We start from the raw sequence: 16,156 nt of genomic DNA on the forward strand, positions 1-16,156 counted from the left end.
CACCCTCCCACAGAAATAAAAACTTCAAGATAATTTCAAATTTCATTCTATTTTTACTTTTTATTTAAAGATGTAGGAATTGTAGTTTTATCCGACCGTACCTAGGAAACAGAGTGGTGGGGAGGAAAATATATTGTGCTGAAGATAATTTCTTGATATGTCTGAGGGGTAGGGACAGTTATTTTTTGAAAGGTAGAATCAAATATGGCGGCATTGATGCAAAGGTTTCGCCAAGCAAGCTCATTGATCTCCCTTCAATATGCTGGGCAAGTGGTATTATTCAAAGGCTTTTGCAATAACAGATCGAGCCAGGAAAAACAAAAGTTTGATGTCAAGTTGCTAGACATTTTGGTGTGTCCTCTATCAAAAAAACCTCTCAGGTAAGCTTATAAGGACTTAAAAATCTCGTTTAGATTTGTTACATTGAGTTCTCGATATTTTGTGGGGGAATTTTCAGGAAAAGACAAGAAACAACGCGAGAATCCAAAACCCACCATTTGTTGGTAAATAATTATCTTAGAGACAATTGTTGAAGTTTGATAATTAGGCGGGTGTCACAAGATCTTGTACCTTATCACAAGCCTAATTTTTGTGAGAATGTTCATACATTCTCTTGTTTTCTTTTTCACATATTTACTGTTTTAAATTTGGGTTTACAGCTATAACTGGTATATTCAGGGGTGCAAATATTTACTGTATTTCACCTGATTTCACAAGATTTATGTCCAAGTTGGGTTAACAACAATGCGTTAAGTGTGGTTGGCGGAGGGGATACCATTCTCGCATCATTCTCTCTTTCTACCCAAGGCTGATACTTCATACTACTTTCATTGTCTCATACCCTTCACAGGCCTTACTAGGTATCTCCATCTCCTCCTCCCCTAGCATCCCCCGGCTCCCAGTTTCCATTCTCCCCGTCGCATTTGACTAGTACTTGGTCTTACCTCCTGATGATAAACCCCTAGAACAAACGTGAGGCTGCTTAACCTTTCAAAGAGCTCTATGAAATATTCTATTCCTTATTTAACGTAATTTATTATACATTTATGTGCATGTTTATGAACTTTTGTTGTTTTCATTATATTTTAACTCACTTCTTTCTCCACCAGCATGTACACATTACCCCTTATCAGCCTTTTTGTTTTCCAGTTTATACCTCCCTACCCACTACCTCTTTCCTAATCTTCCCATTCACCCTATACGCCATGGTAAGAACAACTGCATCACTATTCAGGACACTCCTTATAGTCCAACTCCACTCACTGTAGCATTATCCCCACAATTACCCTCCCGCCCTCACCCCTGCCACCAACCTCTACCCATATCACAACCATTACCCCCCTTTTATGTCCCCCTTCTCCCCAGGTGCCATGGTACGAATACCAGCTTTTAACCAAAAACCCTCCCGCCCTCACCCCTGCCACCTACCACTACCCGTATCACAAACATTATCCCCCTTTTATGTCCCCCTTCTCCCCAGGTGCCATGGTACGAATACCCGCTTCTAGCCATAGACCTTGTTACCTTCCCACCTCTGTGACCCCTGCCTTCCCCTGAAACAAGGCGTGCTGTCTTCATGTTATGGCTGTAGCTAGGAGTTTAAGGGGCTATCCACACTAACACATTCGTTTGAATCTGTATACTTTTTGATACATTTAGGCCTTCCGTCCACACTAACACGCGCGCTTGATCCAGCGAACCCAGATACTTTGGAAAACGCAGTTGAAAGTGAACAAAGTGAATCTGTGTACTTTGGTCCATAGTGTGGACGGTCAAATCCGTACCAAAATAAAAACGATGGCGCCATATCGCAGGGGCATGCTGCTTTGAGCATGCGCATATCATAAAAATTACGTCACCCCGTACGGTTGAGCATTTTCAAACGTTTGAATCTGTGTTAGTGTGGATGGCTGGATCCAGGCGAACAGGCTGCGAAAACGATAATGTTGACACGAATCAAGTGATGCGTTTTCGGTAAAACGAATCCAGATACTTTTGAATCCGTGTTGGTGTGGACGACCCGTAAGTTCATAGCACATTGTTACCGAAGATTTGCTGTGTGAAGTGTGCTGCAGTTATAGATGTCATTTATCAAGATGATAGTATTCAATTATCCTACAATAAGAAATGACCCACTTTTAGGGTCCAAGGAGGGAGCGCATGTTCCCTTGTTTGCCTGTATGATTGCCTCACAGATTCAATTAACTGACCTCTTGTTTTAATTTTTCAAGGTATAATGCAGAGACAAATGAACTTATCAGTGACGAGATTGGAGTGGCATTCTCCATAGAACAAGGGATACCAAACTTGGTACCAACTGATGGTAAACTTCTGAACACAACCGACCCTAAAAATGAAGAGTCATGAATTACAGCATTAATTTGACAATCACTATTGGAACAATGTCAGTAAAATTATGAAGTTCAACTATTTGAGTAACCTTGCAAAACTAGGAAGATGATGTTTTTGGGTCTGTTCTGAATAAGGAAATATATAAGAGATAAGATAAGAGGAGCGAAGAGATCCTAGTTCATCTTGCACGGGCAAAACCCTTCATTAAACAGTAAGGTGCAGATACTGAAAACACCAAATTCATATACTAGTTATTACTTTATATTTTATTCAATGTATATACAGTAGGATACATTACATTCAAGGAAACAATAAGCTACAATAACTTTGTACAAAAAAAGTTTGACAATTGTTACTAACCATGAACACAATAAATGTCTGTGTCTTAATAACACAAATGACAGTTCTATAATTCATTATTAACATGTACAACCAGTCTACAACAGCCATGGGATTTCATAAGGGGGCCTTGTACCCCTAGCATAGATGCCGGGGTGTATGGGTCTCTGTCAGAGGTAGTCTTAGTGTATCCAAGGAAAAGCATAAAAATAGTATACAGGTTTAAGGTTGTATGGGTGAGCCCTTTTATGGATTCTTCTTCTGAAATTGCACTACTTATTTACTCCATGCTAGATGAGTAGTAAATCCTGCATATGATAGACTTAGGGGTGGTTACATCAGCAACAACAATCTCATGCCCATCACTGATCCCCAGATCTGATATGCACAAGAGAAAAGAAGATTGAAGAAAGAAAATGTTAAAGACGTACTATGAGATAAAATTAACTTCACATCAAATAGCTTTGTAACCTTTTAGTTGCTTTGCCAGATTTACTCTTGTTTTCTCTTCTATAGATTTTACAGACTGCAAAAAAGAAAAGTTTGTGAGTAATTTAATTTAGCGTGCAAGAAGGAGCCTGGTGGTGTTTTTATCGAAAAAAAAAAAACAAGAAGGATTAAAGCTGAAAATTCAAGAGGGTGGCCACAATAAAAAATGCAGCCAAATGCCTCAATGCAAGCTAAATCTAATTGCATTGCTGATTTGTAAACCCAACACTCACAGGCATGTACAGTGTCTTGTTCTTCCCATTGAACATTGTTGTCAGGCCTGGCTGTTTCATCTGGCTGAAAAAAATATAGAGTATGCACAATGCAACTGATATGTTGGGAATAACAAGAATGTGAGAATGGTTAATGTCATACAAAGATAGATCAAGCGTAACTCTATCAACAAGGTTTTTTGGGATATTTGGCAGAAGACAAATCATACATGAAGCTTTGTGACAGAGCTGAATCTAACCTTGTGGGGACAAGCACCGTAACCAACATTATTTGATGGATTTGCTAACTTGATTTGTTTAAGATACCAACTTCACTAATGTCAATGTTTTTCATGCATATTCTGCTTGAGATTTAGGTTTTTTTTCGTTTTTTCCTCCGCCACAAAATTGAAACATTGCGCAACAATACCCTTATATGCCAAAGCCACGTGCGTGCGTCATACGCTTCCAACTTTCTAGATGCGCCATTATCTATCAAGCGTGTATTTTAGTTTTGGTGTTTTTGTTTTATCTCTACTTTCCAGCTTTCTTGGATGCATCAAATGACTGTGATATATTTGAAAAAGCTGCACAGTTATCTTTAATTCACGATCATGGAACTAGATCTCGATACGCAAAGTTTGTTTTGTTTGGTAACCATCGCTCTCTCGTTGTAAGAAAACGAAGCAGAGAACCAAGTGGGATTCCAAAGAAACAGCTTGCACATGCTTTTCATTAAAGCAGATACATTAAGCAGACTTGTTCGAAAAAATATTGTGAAAAATTTACCAAAGTCATCTCCAATTCATGACTACCGGTATTACGAAGAAATATTCATTCTATCACGAAGGATTTGTGAGCACAACGTCTGGTCAGCATATTTCAAAGTAACTTAAGGTATATTTATATAAACAGAGGCAGAGTAAGAATAATAAAGTAAAATGGAAAAGTCGATGAAGCCCATGTGGGTGTAATTATCAATTCAGCGGCAGCCATATTATTTTAAAATGTCACTCACAGAGAGAATTGTTGCAAGTTTAATCTTTGTAGAAACTATCCTGGCCCTGTTATTGATTCCACAAACAACAATTGCATCATATAGTGAAGGAAATGTAGCATTATTTAAATCAAATGTAGTCGCCAGTGTGTAGCTATCATAGCTGTAAACTCTCCCGCATTAGGCGGGTGTCTCAAGATTTTGAACCTATTCTCAAGCCCAATTTTCTTAAAAATATCCATACTTTTACTGTATTCAGCTATGTTGATGCTTCTGATACATTCACTGTATCTAGGTAGCGAGGTTGACAGATATAGGCTAAGTCTTTGTGTGCCCTCATTTATAAGATCATAATACTCAATTCTACCTCACTGTATTTGGTCAATATCATGAACTTTGGTAATGAATTGTATATAAGTTTATCAGCTTTATCAAGACAATATCATATTTGATGTTGACAGAAGTGCCTGAAATCAATCACAATGTTTGACATTAACTATCAGCTTCAATATAGTCCAAGCTATACTGACAGTATTACATGGAACAGTGACAGAAGGTTTTGACTATTCTATGTCTTTTGATAATGTTTTACAAACATTATTAGAGAAAAATACAGGTCTTTCATTTTGACTGTTGGTTCAAATACTGTGGCTATTTATTGTACTGCCGATGGAAGATTTAAAACATTTGATTCTCATTCCAGAGATTTAATCGGTATGGCCAGTTCTCTTGGATCTTGTGTATTCTTAAAGATATCATCGTTAAATGATTTTATAAACTATTTCAGAGCTCTCTATAATAATTCATACTACATATTTAGCTAAAGGGTGTAATGCAAATTGAAGCATCTGCCAATACTAATTATATTAACCAATCAATGCATGGTCATGGAGTTTCCTGTCATCAATAAAATGATAATAAGGGCTGAAATCTTGAGGTTTGAAAACATTTTTTTTGTATTGTAAGATGCTGCTGTGCATTTCTTTTTATTCCATTTGCTTTTCTGTTGTTACTGGAATTCATAAACCCTAGATGCATTTGTTTATCATGGAAATTATTTATTAGGTTCTAAACACTCCATCTTTTACAGACTTCACCCCACTAAACGCCTTCCAAGCGTCTTGTTTTTAATTACACGTCATGACAGTTGGTGTTTAGAGTAATAAGTCAGACATTAAGCTGTCTTCACTAGTCTATGTTCAGACAATAGCCCGACTAAAATCTTGCTCGCAAGATCTTGTTCAGTTTACAAGGAGGTGAGATAAATGTAATTTAAAGACAAATTCACTGTATCTCTATTGACGTTTGGCTCATTTGCTGAAGAAAATTCATGCAATACACCTCAGTGACAGAAATGCACTTGATGTCATGGAGACAACTAGGCGATGTGAAAATGGTCAATTTGTTGTGTGGTGTGTGGGCCCAGTGTGCCATATTGTCTAGGTTGGAAATGCTGTTGTACTCCATTGCCAAGTAAAAAATAAAAAAATAAAACCTTATGTGCAACTCTATCTTTGCTACAAAGGATACCAGATCAAACCCACCCTAAGTTTTTTTTTCCAATCTGTTACTTACTATTTAGGGTCTTCACATAGAAAAGTAAATAAATCCTTAAGCGTAGCATCCTCTTGGAATGTTAGGGACTGAGGTCGCTGGCTACAAGCAGGGCAGTCTTCCTGTACGATCACAGCAAAATAATGATTTAATTATATTTATAGATGATAGATAGGTAAAGTCTACTAATCACAGCAAAATAATGATTTTATATTTTTAGATAATAGATAGATAAAGTCTACTAATCACAGCAAAATAATGATTTATATTTATAGATAATAGATAGATAAAGTCTACTAATCACAGCAAAATAATGATTTTATATTTATAGATAATAGATAAAGTCTACTAATCACAGCAAAATAATGATTTTATATCTATAGATAATAGATAAAGTCTACTGATCACAGCAAAATAATGATTTTATATTTATAGATAATAGATAAAGTCTACTAATCACAGCAAAATGATGATTTTATTTATAGATAATAGATAAAGTCTACTGATCACAGCAAAATAATGATTTTATATTTATAGATAATAGATAAAGTCTACTAGATACTTTTGGATGGGAGCAATGTTTCATTAAGCATTAGATAAATGATTGACATTTGTATATGTTTTTTATGAGGTTGGCTGAGTTTGATGAGTATCTAAGGTATATTTTCCAGGTCATAATTAGAGGACACAGATATAATTTCATTTTACCAATAAAAATGACAGATGCTGGGTTGAGCTGTTTAGCATGGTTTGAAAAAAAAGTACCAGCTTTTCATGCATGGATTTTTCAATATTCTAATCTTACATATATTTTTTTTATAAAAGAATCTCCCCCTCACCTTTTTCTCTGCCTCAAATGGGTAGGTGTATAAGCCATCCGTATCATTGAATACTACATAATTACTGATAGGGTTGCAGCAACTGCAAATTGAAATCACAAACATTCAGTTTTTTTTCAAAATCAGCAATTCCTTCCTTTGGTTTGATGTTAATTTTCGTCAACTGTAAAGAGCCAGGGGGGATTACAAACTATTACAATTTTGTATAAATATCAAGACTAGAAACCAAACTGCCACTTTTTTCACCTTGTTGCAATCTTGAAAACCTCGAGGGCGCAAGCAGCTGAAAGGTGCAATAAAATAATAGATATTTTAACCATGATATCTATCATATAACTATTTGTTGTATGTAAGTAAAGAAAGAACTAAAACATCAAAGGCATGAAACTTTAGAACCTACAAGTAAATGAGGAATGCAATATTGTTAATTCCCATGGGTACTGGGACATTACTGAGCCAGCTACCAAAATTTTGCTTGTGTATGTTTTTTTTTTTTCAATTTATCCATCCATACTTTATTTACCAATTTAAAAAAAATTGCTTCCCCAAATCAGCCGATGAAAATGGATGCTTTCTCACAATTGCTATTTTGCTGATGACAAAATGTTGGCTGAGCTTGACTGGCTGGAAAGCAAGTAAATGGGTGATTATGTTTATAAACCTTTCCCAAAACTCTTCAGCAGAGCTTACCAGCAATAACAGCGTTTGTAGAAGCTACCGCTGGTATGATGTGCTTCACGACTCCTGCAAAAGAAAAAACATGATCATGATTAACATGACATGCATTTAAGATTTGGGACTTTGAAATAAAATAAAACTTTAAAAACAGATGTTAATTTCCCTGATAAGTGGGGAAAATTGAAACAGGCCATGGTAGAATCTTGTAGTCTACTTCTATAGTATAGCTTTAGCCTTAAGCAGCATTGTCACCAGTTTACTTCCGGAGGTCTGACGGAAACCTCAACCGCTAAAAGACAAAAGAATCTATTATAATCCGAGATATTTAACAGGCCATCCGCTCTAAATTATCAATCACATCCTCAAAGAAACTTTCAATAAACACAATGCTTTCAATATTTTGAAATATTTTTTCGCGTTTTTCTTTAAAAATCATAGGAGATTGTTAGGTAATCGACCAGAAGTAAACTGGTGACAATGCTGCTTTAAAGATCAATATATTGGGGGGCACAATATGTACAGAAACATTAAGAAAATATTGGGTGGCACAAATATTGAGAGGCACATGCCCCTAGGCCACCATCTTCATCTCAGGGTCCTGACGTCATCCCCTTAGACCCACATTTTACCTTGTGTAAGCCTGTATGTGACTCCCCTTATATTGTATTCATCAGCTCTTTCCTTGGCACGGTCCAATATCCACTGTATATGGGACGGGTCATCCCCATCCACACTGACACCATCTGAAAATGGAGTGATGGAACGCAATGTACCTTAAAATGCACCTGGTGTCACTGAGACAAACTAGGAGGTGAAAATAATTAATTTTTGACAGGTATACCCTATTGTCTAGCTAGTTGATATTGTACAAGAGCTGCTCTATCCGGACACCTCAATTTCAACGCCCTTGCCCACCACCTAACACACACAACCTCTTTGGGGATATAACTTGTAACGAGATGCCGTGCCATGCGTGACAGTCTGAACACTATGTGCTGGCACGAACAATGTAACACTATCCCAATGATCCAGTCATAAGATACAATAACTTTATAAAGTCTAGCCAAGGGGGCTTGGCAGTATGCATTCCTATTTAACGCGCAATTGATATTATTACGAAAATAAATGGGTAGTGTGTTTGTTTTGTAAGGGGAGATATCAGTCGTGCTGTTCGGGGTGTAGGGCTCAGATTATGAAGTGGATTATGTTTGTCAACAGTGTCTTTGTTCGTATAATGCCGAATCCTTTCCAAGGTGATCTGTAACCGATGAAACGAACAAAGACCCTGTTGACAAACATAATCCACTTCGAAATGGGAGCCCCACACCCCCAACAACGCAACCGATGATTCCCCTTTACAAACCAAACACACAAAGTGGTTTATTTTCGTAATAATATCATTCTGCCAAGCTCCCTTGGTCTAGCTTGATTGCAACACAACTATTCCGAATAAATCTAGCCTAAACTAAATTCTCGTCTCATTGTTGTGTCTAATCATAATAAGGTTCAAGACTTAATTACATAACTCACTGCCAAATGGATGTTCTTGAGGCCATAACAGCACCTTAGCATACTCAATGCAGTGTTCAGGAAGCCGAGGTGTGTGTGCTATGGTACACAGCGGAAAATTAACCTACAACATAGAATGAAACCTGTTTAAACAATAAACCTGATACGCAGATAAATCTTACCCCCTGGAGTCAAATAAGGTGTCTGTGCAATCGTCTGTTCCTTAGAGTGACTGTTATTTAGAGATTGCCATGGCTTTTAAAGATAAACCTGGCCGTAGCAGGGGGCAGGTAGCAGGGGGCCGTAGCTGGGGGCACGTGCTCCCCCCCAAATATTTAGAAAATTATAAGGAATGACCAGTAGGGGCATGGCCGTGCCCCCAATACTTTCTAAATGTTTGCATTGTGCCCCCCCCCCCAATATTTCGAGGCCTGCTACGGCCCTGGCTTGGTGCTGCACTCAAAACTTCTGAATATAGGGGGGGGGGGCACATTTACGTGAAGGGTACAGTGAAAAAAAAACTTTAAAAAATAAACAAATGAAATATATGGACAATGCATTTAGCTACATGCTCTTTCTTTAAAAGAAATTGATCTGTTTTCTACTCATGGGCTAGCTGTGATACTCTGTTTTGGGTTACCTGTGGTGGGTAGAGGTCCAATGTACACTCGATGCAGGCCGTTATCCCTGGAACTACTATACGCGCATTACCCTTGAATCCTATTGGGGGAAACAAAAATTAGAAAAACAGACAATTCCCTTGAATCCTATGGGGGATAATATAAATTGTTTAATACTTGCCGGGGGAGAGGGGGGGGGGGGGGGAAAGAGGAATCAAAGTCCCATAGTAAACAGTGCTGCAACCTGAGTTTCATGCGAAGTAACATTCTTCATGGCTGTCAATGCAGTAACTGCATGCAATTTCTTTTACTAACACTCAGTCGGAGAATAGATTTAACCGTAATTTATTCACCCAATTTCAAAAAAACGTTGACAGTCGGTGCAACAGCAAATGTCAGTTACAAGACCAATAGGTATGGGTACTAATTAATCACAAACTTAAAGTTTATAAATGAACTCCAGTTATGCCAAAGCCATCCACTGATGGCTTTTAATAGATTTTAATATAATGATAAATATAATGAACCCATTAGACCCTTGGCAGTAGAACTTCCATGCACCAACAGTAATTTGCTTTTTGCATTAACAACCTTTTTTTGAAATAGGAGAATGTAAAAAGTGTTTTTAAGTATGAGTTATGAGCTCTCATAGTTCAGGAGATTGTGTGGCATCTCCCCACATCTCTAAATCTTTATTAATCAATTATATATTGTACTGTACAGTGTACCTTCTGTGCCACCATCTACCATGGGTATTAGTGAGGACTGGTCCAGATTTCCATCCTCATCATACTCCAAAAGACTCATCTGCAGAAAATAAATCAACACAAGGTTGTTATGGAAAACGGAGTAGTTTTGACTTTCCAGGGCGGATCCAGAAGTTCCAACAAGGGGGGCAAAGCAAGGGTTTACAAAAAGGGAGGCCGGATTTATTGATCTTCCGTGGATTTCCCTATATATTTCTTGTTATTTTTAAGCCAAATTTACAAAAATAGGGGGGCAGTGCTTGCTCAGCCTGCCCCTAGATCTGCCCCTGAATTCTAGCTTTAACCTTTTGTTGAAAAGAGGGTGGCTTATACTCACGAGATAATCACAGAAAACATTAGTTCAGGTATTCATAAGAAATCAAATAAGAAATAAAAAATGATCCCAAAATTCGCTTTGCAAGGTAATTTATACAGGTGGGAGATGTCTTTCACTTTTCTTACTCAAAAGGTGGGTTAGATATTCAACCCCTTTTGGCAAATAAAAGCATGAAAGAAGTGGGTCAGAGTGATTTTTACTCAGTATTAAAGGGAGTTTAAGATTTTACCTGTTGTATTTTTGGAGGTGAAAACTTGGGATTTTTGAGGTTTTATTGATATTTTATTACAAATAAAAGTTTAGTCTCCTTTCCAGTTGTCTGCGTTTGTCAGTCATGAAAGCGCTCTGACAAACGCAGACGGCTGCAAAGGAGACTAATAAAAGTGTGGAAAAAATTTTTCTTACCAACATCCCATTTATCCAACGTCTTGCAAAAATAGAGTCCAGACCACAGACAACAATATGGAAATCTGAGTAAAAAAATAATATGCTGGACATGTTAAGTATTTACAGGCTTGACAATGTACAAGTTACATAGTGGATAGTAGAAGGATCATAGACAACCAGCGAGCTCTTCCCTCAACTTTGGCATCTCATCGCTCTGTTGGTAGACAACAGTGCAACAGAACAACCAAACTTGTACTCACTTTTATAGAAGCCAGTGTCATAGTCTTGTATTTTTCTAAAGTGTCTGTAACATGATTGGGTTATGGATTCATAGAATAATAATACATTATACAGTAATATACATATAATATTAATACATAAAAAAATAGAAATTTTAGGGGGGAATTTCAAGTGATCTGTCCATCAAAAACAACAAAGTACAAATGATTTCTACTGATTACTGAAGCTGAAAAAGATACGGTGTGACGTTGCAACCTGCTATTCTGCTGTTGATAAACTCTGCGGCCACGTCAGCTTTTGGTCTGCCAATGTCTTTTGGTCTGAAAGCACAGACAAGCACACAAAGACAATTATAAATAAGAGTGATATGGAAAACTGAATCTGGAATTTTCGCACAATTGTAAGTAACTACAAAACTATATCAAAAGAAAGTTGCAAGCTGCAAAATGAAATACTGACCTGAATAAAAACTGTCTGTTGAGATTGGAAATATCTATTGTATCCATATCAATGACATGTATATCCCTAAAGCCACAAAGAGCCTGTAAGGAGGGAAAATACAGCTTTCAATGCTGGGTAGACCCAACCACAATCCTTCAGGCATGCACAAATTGTAAAGTAAGCAATGGCAAGGAGATTATAAGCCTCTTTCAGGATATGAAATGAAATTAACATTACCTCTCCTTTTACCCAAGGCTGATGCATTCCTGCAACATTTATTTGTTATACCTTTCAGTTCCTGGCTTATTTCATAATATTGGTGGGAATCTAAGCATGCCGTGTGTGTTGCTAGGCAACTTACCAGGTCCTTTAATAGTTCACAGCCAAGCCCCCCAGCTCCAATCACTAGCACTTTGGCCGATTCCAGAATGAACTGGAGGACCTTGAAAAAGTAAAACAACAACAGAAACTAAGTAAACTATGATTTACAAAATCTCTCCTAAAATATGCTTGGAAATTTGATTTTAATAGTCTAGCCACATTCTGCTTTTTAAACTGTTTGCAAAAAGCATGGTCAGATAATTGAAACTAGCCAGCTATTCCAAGCAATAAGAAGTTGTGTGGCCCAATGAAGATTGCTTCCAACTGTAAAATACTTTCTTATTCACTGTTAGCCACAGACAACATCTGTGGTCTAAATAACTGATCAGTTTTTGGGGAAATGAGCAAAAGAACACATGAATAGACACATCACATTTCCAAAGCTAGATTCCTGCTTCCAAAATTTAGTTTGCTTAAGATTCAACTTATTCAAGTCTCAGAATGCTGGGTCTGACCCAGAAGTTCCAAAAAATGGAAGCTGGAGGGAGGATTTAAAAAAAGAAAAGTGGAACATTCTTCTTCTTTGGGTTTTCTAATATACCGTAAATAATCTAATAAACACCCCCTATCTAAAAAATGCCTCCTATATAATGAACACCCCCCCCCTAAGCTTACAAGTTTATATTGAATGCTCTTTAATAAATGCCCCCTCTATCTAACGCGCCCCTCCCCACCCTCCTTCCCATGCTTAAAAAACAAAAGTCTTAAATCTGAGCTTCGCTTCTACTGGGTGAGACTTGCTTAATGTCAAAGAATGCTTGCTACGCAGGCTTAGACAAGACCCCCACTGTACTTGGGTTTGTAATATTTTCATATTTGTAAAGAATGCCCCATTATAATAAATGCCTTTTATCTATTGAATGCCGCCCCCCTAGGACCACCAAAATTAAATGGACGCACCAGACATTTATTAGATCATTTATGGTACCTTTAGAGTGAATCTCTGAGAATATAGGTGATACATTTAAGGTAGAGGCTACTAAAAGTTGACAAATGCTTGCTTACCTGAGGTCCTGGTTCAAAGTCTAAGTGCGCAAGAGGCCCTCGTCTTAGAAGCAACTTTTGAATATGGTTCCAACGTCCGGGCCAATCACAACCATCCATCTTGTCATTTATCATGCTGAAAATAAGTATAATTTGTTATTAACAAGAAAGTTCTTAAATGTTCCCGTATCGTCCCCATTTTAAGTATTATATACTTAAGTATGTCCCATTTCGCCTCACCCCAAACTCCTGAACCAATTTTTGTCCTGACCCCTGACGAAGGCTGTTCATAAATCTAAAAGCAACCATTCCCTTTTATAGAAGGGCATTATTCTAGTCTGGCGTTCCAGCAGCGTTAACTGTTAGGTATAAAGCCGATAGCCATGATTTTTGTGTGTGAAAAAGCTAACATAACGGGGAAAGCTAGCATCATCATCAAACCAAGCGGCACAAATTAACCCAAGAAAAACTTACTTTGGAGAAGGTGATTCCTCTACTTCCATTTTGAGTCAATTTTCCGAAAGAGGAAAGAAATTTAACTAAAAAATCCTAAAATATCAAAATGTCAGAATGATATTAGGTGTCCGATATAATTAGAGGTCGATAACGTTTCGGAGATCCACAGCCAACCCAATAATAAAAAACACTCTTTGTTTCATTATGTATTTCATGGAAAATAGATGCAACTCTCAGCATATAAAAAACTTTTATAAAAACATTTTTATTGTGACAAACAAGTACAATTACGAAATCTTACAATAACCATTACATTTTGGGTAGCCTGTGTTTCCCCGAAGAATTTCAATAATAGCTCGTTACATCTTCGTAAGGGTTTGAAATGCTTCGGTACCCCACAGGCATCCCATGTTTATAAATAGCAGTGATTGATTTTATTTTTTTTTCAAAACCTCGTGAAATTCCCTTGCGTCAAATTGTTATTTATGCCGAGGAGTCATAGCAGCTCTTAAAACAAAATCGGCGAATCAAACCCAATCTGTCTATAAAAGCAGCTTTGACGTTGAGCTTGTGATCATTTCTGGGGGTGAAAGCTCGTCGATTTTTGTAACAGACGAACTACGAACATGAGCCAAGAACAGGCGAACAAAATTCAGGGCTCTTTTCTCCTGGCTTCTCGACCAAAACACACCATCTCCGATCGAGATGGAGAGAGCATCGAGCTTACTTCTGGCGTGCCAAATGCTATGATATTCGTCCAAAACTGCAAAAACTGCGACTTTTCGCTTAACCAGAAAGCCGTCAAAGTGTTCGTGGATAGTTGCAAAAATTGTGTCTTTAAAATTCGAAATTCTCTGCTTAGTGGAACTATGGAGCTCCTACGTTGCGAGAACATGACTCTGAACTTACAGGAGGGCGGCAAGGTGAGAATTTGTAGCGATAGCATTGATAACTAATAAAACATATCAAACTATTGTATAGCCGTCAAAATGGGAGCATGAAACACGGAGGTGGGGCTGTGAGTGTGTATGGGGGGAAAGAGGGAGGGCTGGAGGATGGTCTTCCAATTATGTAGTCTCCTTCAAAGCCACTCCCGTTCGCTTTGAGTGATTTGAGCCCAAGACTAAGGACAGCTAAGCAGAAGACTACCCAAGCAGCAAATATGCAAATCCTTTATCACTAAAACTTAATGTTGTGCTTGCGTTCTCGGAGGAGTGGTCCCATAAGTGGGGGGGGGGGCAAAAGTTGTGGGGGAGGGGTGGGTAGTGGTTTCAGGGGGGAGGGGTGGTTGGTGGTTCCAAATCCTATTTATAAGAACGGTTGCATATATACCGCTTGAAAACCGTTGGTTAAAAAAAACGTTCATATATATCTAGAGAAGCATCTGATCAGAAAAGTGGTTGGGGGCTGGCGCCTCCCTTCCCCTGCCCCTCCCCTTCCGCCGCTTCTGATTCTCTCCATAAAAATGAGGTTAATATACTTGTGAGTTTTAAAGATGTACAAGTAATATCATCTTTTATTAAGAAACGATTCATACATATAATTCTTGATACACATCTTTGTGCATGTAAGCCACAGGCGTGTACATACCCAAGGGGGGTGCACATTCATAGGTATCATATAGAAATAGGATTTTATTTGAAGATTCCTTAATAAGAAATGACCCACTTTTTGGTCGACAAGGCCCTGCACCCCCGTTGTGTAACGCACCTGAGCCCCATGTTTAGGTAAAGAAAATCTGCTCAGAAAAGTTGGAGGGGCAAGCAGATGAAAGCAACCTAGTCTTTGGTTATAGCAGTGGCTGTTTCAGGATTTTTCAAAGGATGGTTTCATTTATAAAAACTATAGTATAGTAATATATCAGTCTTCCAAGCCATTAATTGTCTGTTCTAAGGACAATCATTATTTTACTTTAAAACAGTAGTATTGCTAGAACCATGGAACCAACCATAAATAAGAAGCCAATGGATAACTAATATGTTGATTTTTTTGTTATAGGTAAGCACCTTGACTGCCGAAGACACCAAGACATTGGCCATCAATGCAGAGAGGCCTAACCAGCTTGAAATGATTTATGTCTTCCATACAACAAATGCAGTGATCACAGTAACTGAAGCCAGCCCCATACACTTCCCCATAACCCCAACTGAAGGTCCAGACTGGCAGTATGTCGTGCAATGGATACAAAAAGACGGAGAGAGGAAACTCATCTGTGAGAAGGTCATAAGAGAGGGGGTCTTCCCAACTACTGAGCGCCAACTGAGGGAGTCCCTTGAACGAGAGAGAGAATTTAGTCAAAGAATGGCAACAGCCTTGGTAGATGGAGTGAAAATCAGTAAGCCACAGTAGAAAAACTAGCTATGAGTTTGACACTCTTAAATGATATTGCATGTGCTAAACAACACTAGAAATCCACTTGTATTAAATGTTAATTTTTTTGAAGATTCTGTGCTTTCTAGAAATACCACCAGACTGCCACCAGCTTACATCCCTCTGGTCTATACCAAGATCTCCTACTGTGTTTCACCACACACAACCATCCTAAAACCCACAGGTCCTCCTCTGTGCAGAATATATCAGGCCTGTAGCAAGGAT

General features: G+C 38.0%; 3 protein-coding genes across 4 annotated transcripts; 2 read left to right on the forward strand and 1 right to left on the reverse strand.

Annotated features, from left to right (window-relative positions):
- Nucleotides 1-53: 53 nt before the first annotated feature.
- On the forward strand, nucleotides 54-2,750 carry LOC5513372 (UPF0434 protein ERGA_CDS_01260). The gene is made up of 2 exons (XM_001633584.3): nucleotides 54-380; nucleotides 2,232-2,750. Exons 1-2 carry the CDS (start codon nucleotides 205-207, stop codon nucleotides 2,365-2,367), a joined length of 312 nt encoding a protein of 103 aa, XP_001633634.2. The 5' UTR covers nucleotides 54-204; the 3' UTR covers nucleotides 2,368-2,750.
- On the reverse strand, nucleotides 2,598-13,710 carry LOC5513412 (NEDD8-activating enzyme E1 catalytic subunit). Of its 2 annotated transcripts, none has more exons than XM_048721125.1 (18): nucleotides 13,580-13,710; nucleotides 13,127-13,241; nucleotides 12,102-12,182; nucleotides 11,759-11,841; nucleotides 11,539-11,619; nucleotides 11,320-11,363; nucleotides 11,078-11,142; nucleotides 10,318-10,396; nucleotides 9,610-9,689; nucleotides 8,982-9,093; nucleotides 8,090-8,203; nucleotides 7,473-7,526; nucleotides 7,029-7,065; nucleotides 6,783-6,864; nucleotides 5,965-6,065; nucleotides 3,414-3,477; nucleotides 3,163-3,217; nucleotides 2,598-3,069 (listed from the first exon to the last, which is right to left on the reverse strand). In XM_048721125.1, exons 1-18 carry the CDS (start codon nucleotides 13,606-13,608, stop codon nucleotides 2,972-2,974), a joined length of 1,374 nt encoding a protein of 457 aa, XP_048577082.1. In that variant the 5' UTR covers nucleotides 13,609-13,710; the 3' UTR covers nucleotides 2,598-2,971. The 2 variants fall into 2 exon arrangements, with proteins under 2 accessions (XP_048577082.1, XP_001633684.2); XM_001633634.3 differs by having other exon boundaries at nucleotides 8,991-9,093; nucleotides 13,580-13,696.
- A 284-nt stretch (nucleotides 13,711-13,994) lies between these two features.
- On the forward strand, nucleotides 13,995-16,003 carry LOC5513413. The gene is made up of 2 exons (XM_001633585.3): nucleotides 13,995-14,484; nucleotides 15,560-16,003. Exons 1-2 carry the CDS (start codon nucleotides 14,188-14,190, stop codon nucleotides 15,908-15,910), a joined length of 648 nt encoding a protein of 215 aa, XP_001633635.2. The 5' UTR covers nucleotides 13,995-14,187; the 3' UTR covers nucleotides 15,911-16,003.
- The last annotated feature ends 153 nt before the right edge of the window (nucleotides 16,004-16,156 follow it).

This window comes from Nematostella vectensis, chromosome 13 (assembly GCF_932526225.1).
Source record: "Nematostella vectensis chromosome 13, jaNemVect1.1, whole genome shotgun sequence".
NCBI classification, from domain to species: Eukaryota; Metazoa; Cnidaria; class Anthozoa; order Actiniaria; family Edwardsiidae; genus Nematostella; species Nematostella vectensis.

What these genes read in the sequence shown, in the direction of transcription:
- LOC5513413 (XM_001633585.3), top strand. Translation starts at nt 14,188, where the DNA reads ATGAGCCAAGAACAGGCGAACAAAATTCAGGGCTCTTTTCTCCTGGCT. An exon ending in ACTTACAGGAGGGCGGCAAG is followed by an intron (nt 14,485 to 15,559) that starts GTGAGAATTTGT and finishes TTTTTGTTATAG; the next exon opens with GTAAGCACCTTGACTGCCGA.
- LOC5513372 (XM_001633584.3), top strand. Translation starts at nt 205, where the DNA reads ATGGCGGCATTGATGCAAAGGTTTCGCCAAGCAAGCTCATTGATCTCC. An exon ending in CTATCAAAAAAACCTCTCAG is followed by an intron (nt 381 to 2,231) that starts GTAAGCTTATAA and finishes TAATTTTTCAAG; the next exon opens with GTATAATGCAGAGACAAATG.
- LOC5513412 (XM_048721125.1), bottom strand. Translation starts at nt 13,608, where the DNA reads ATGGAAGTAGAGGAATCACCTTCTCCAAA. An exon ending in GAGGAATCACCTTCTCCAAA is followed by an intron (nt 13,242 to 13,579) that starts GTAAGTTTTTCT and finishes ACTTATTTTCAG; the next exon opens with CATGATAAATGACAAGATGG. An exon ending in CTATGTGAAGACCCTAAATA is followed by an intron (nt 3,478 to 5,964) that starts GTAAGTAACAGA and finishes TATTTTTTTCAG; the next exon opens with CCAGATGAAACAGCCAGGCC.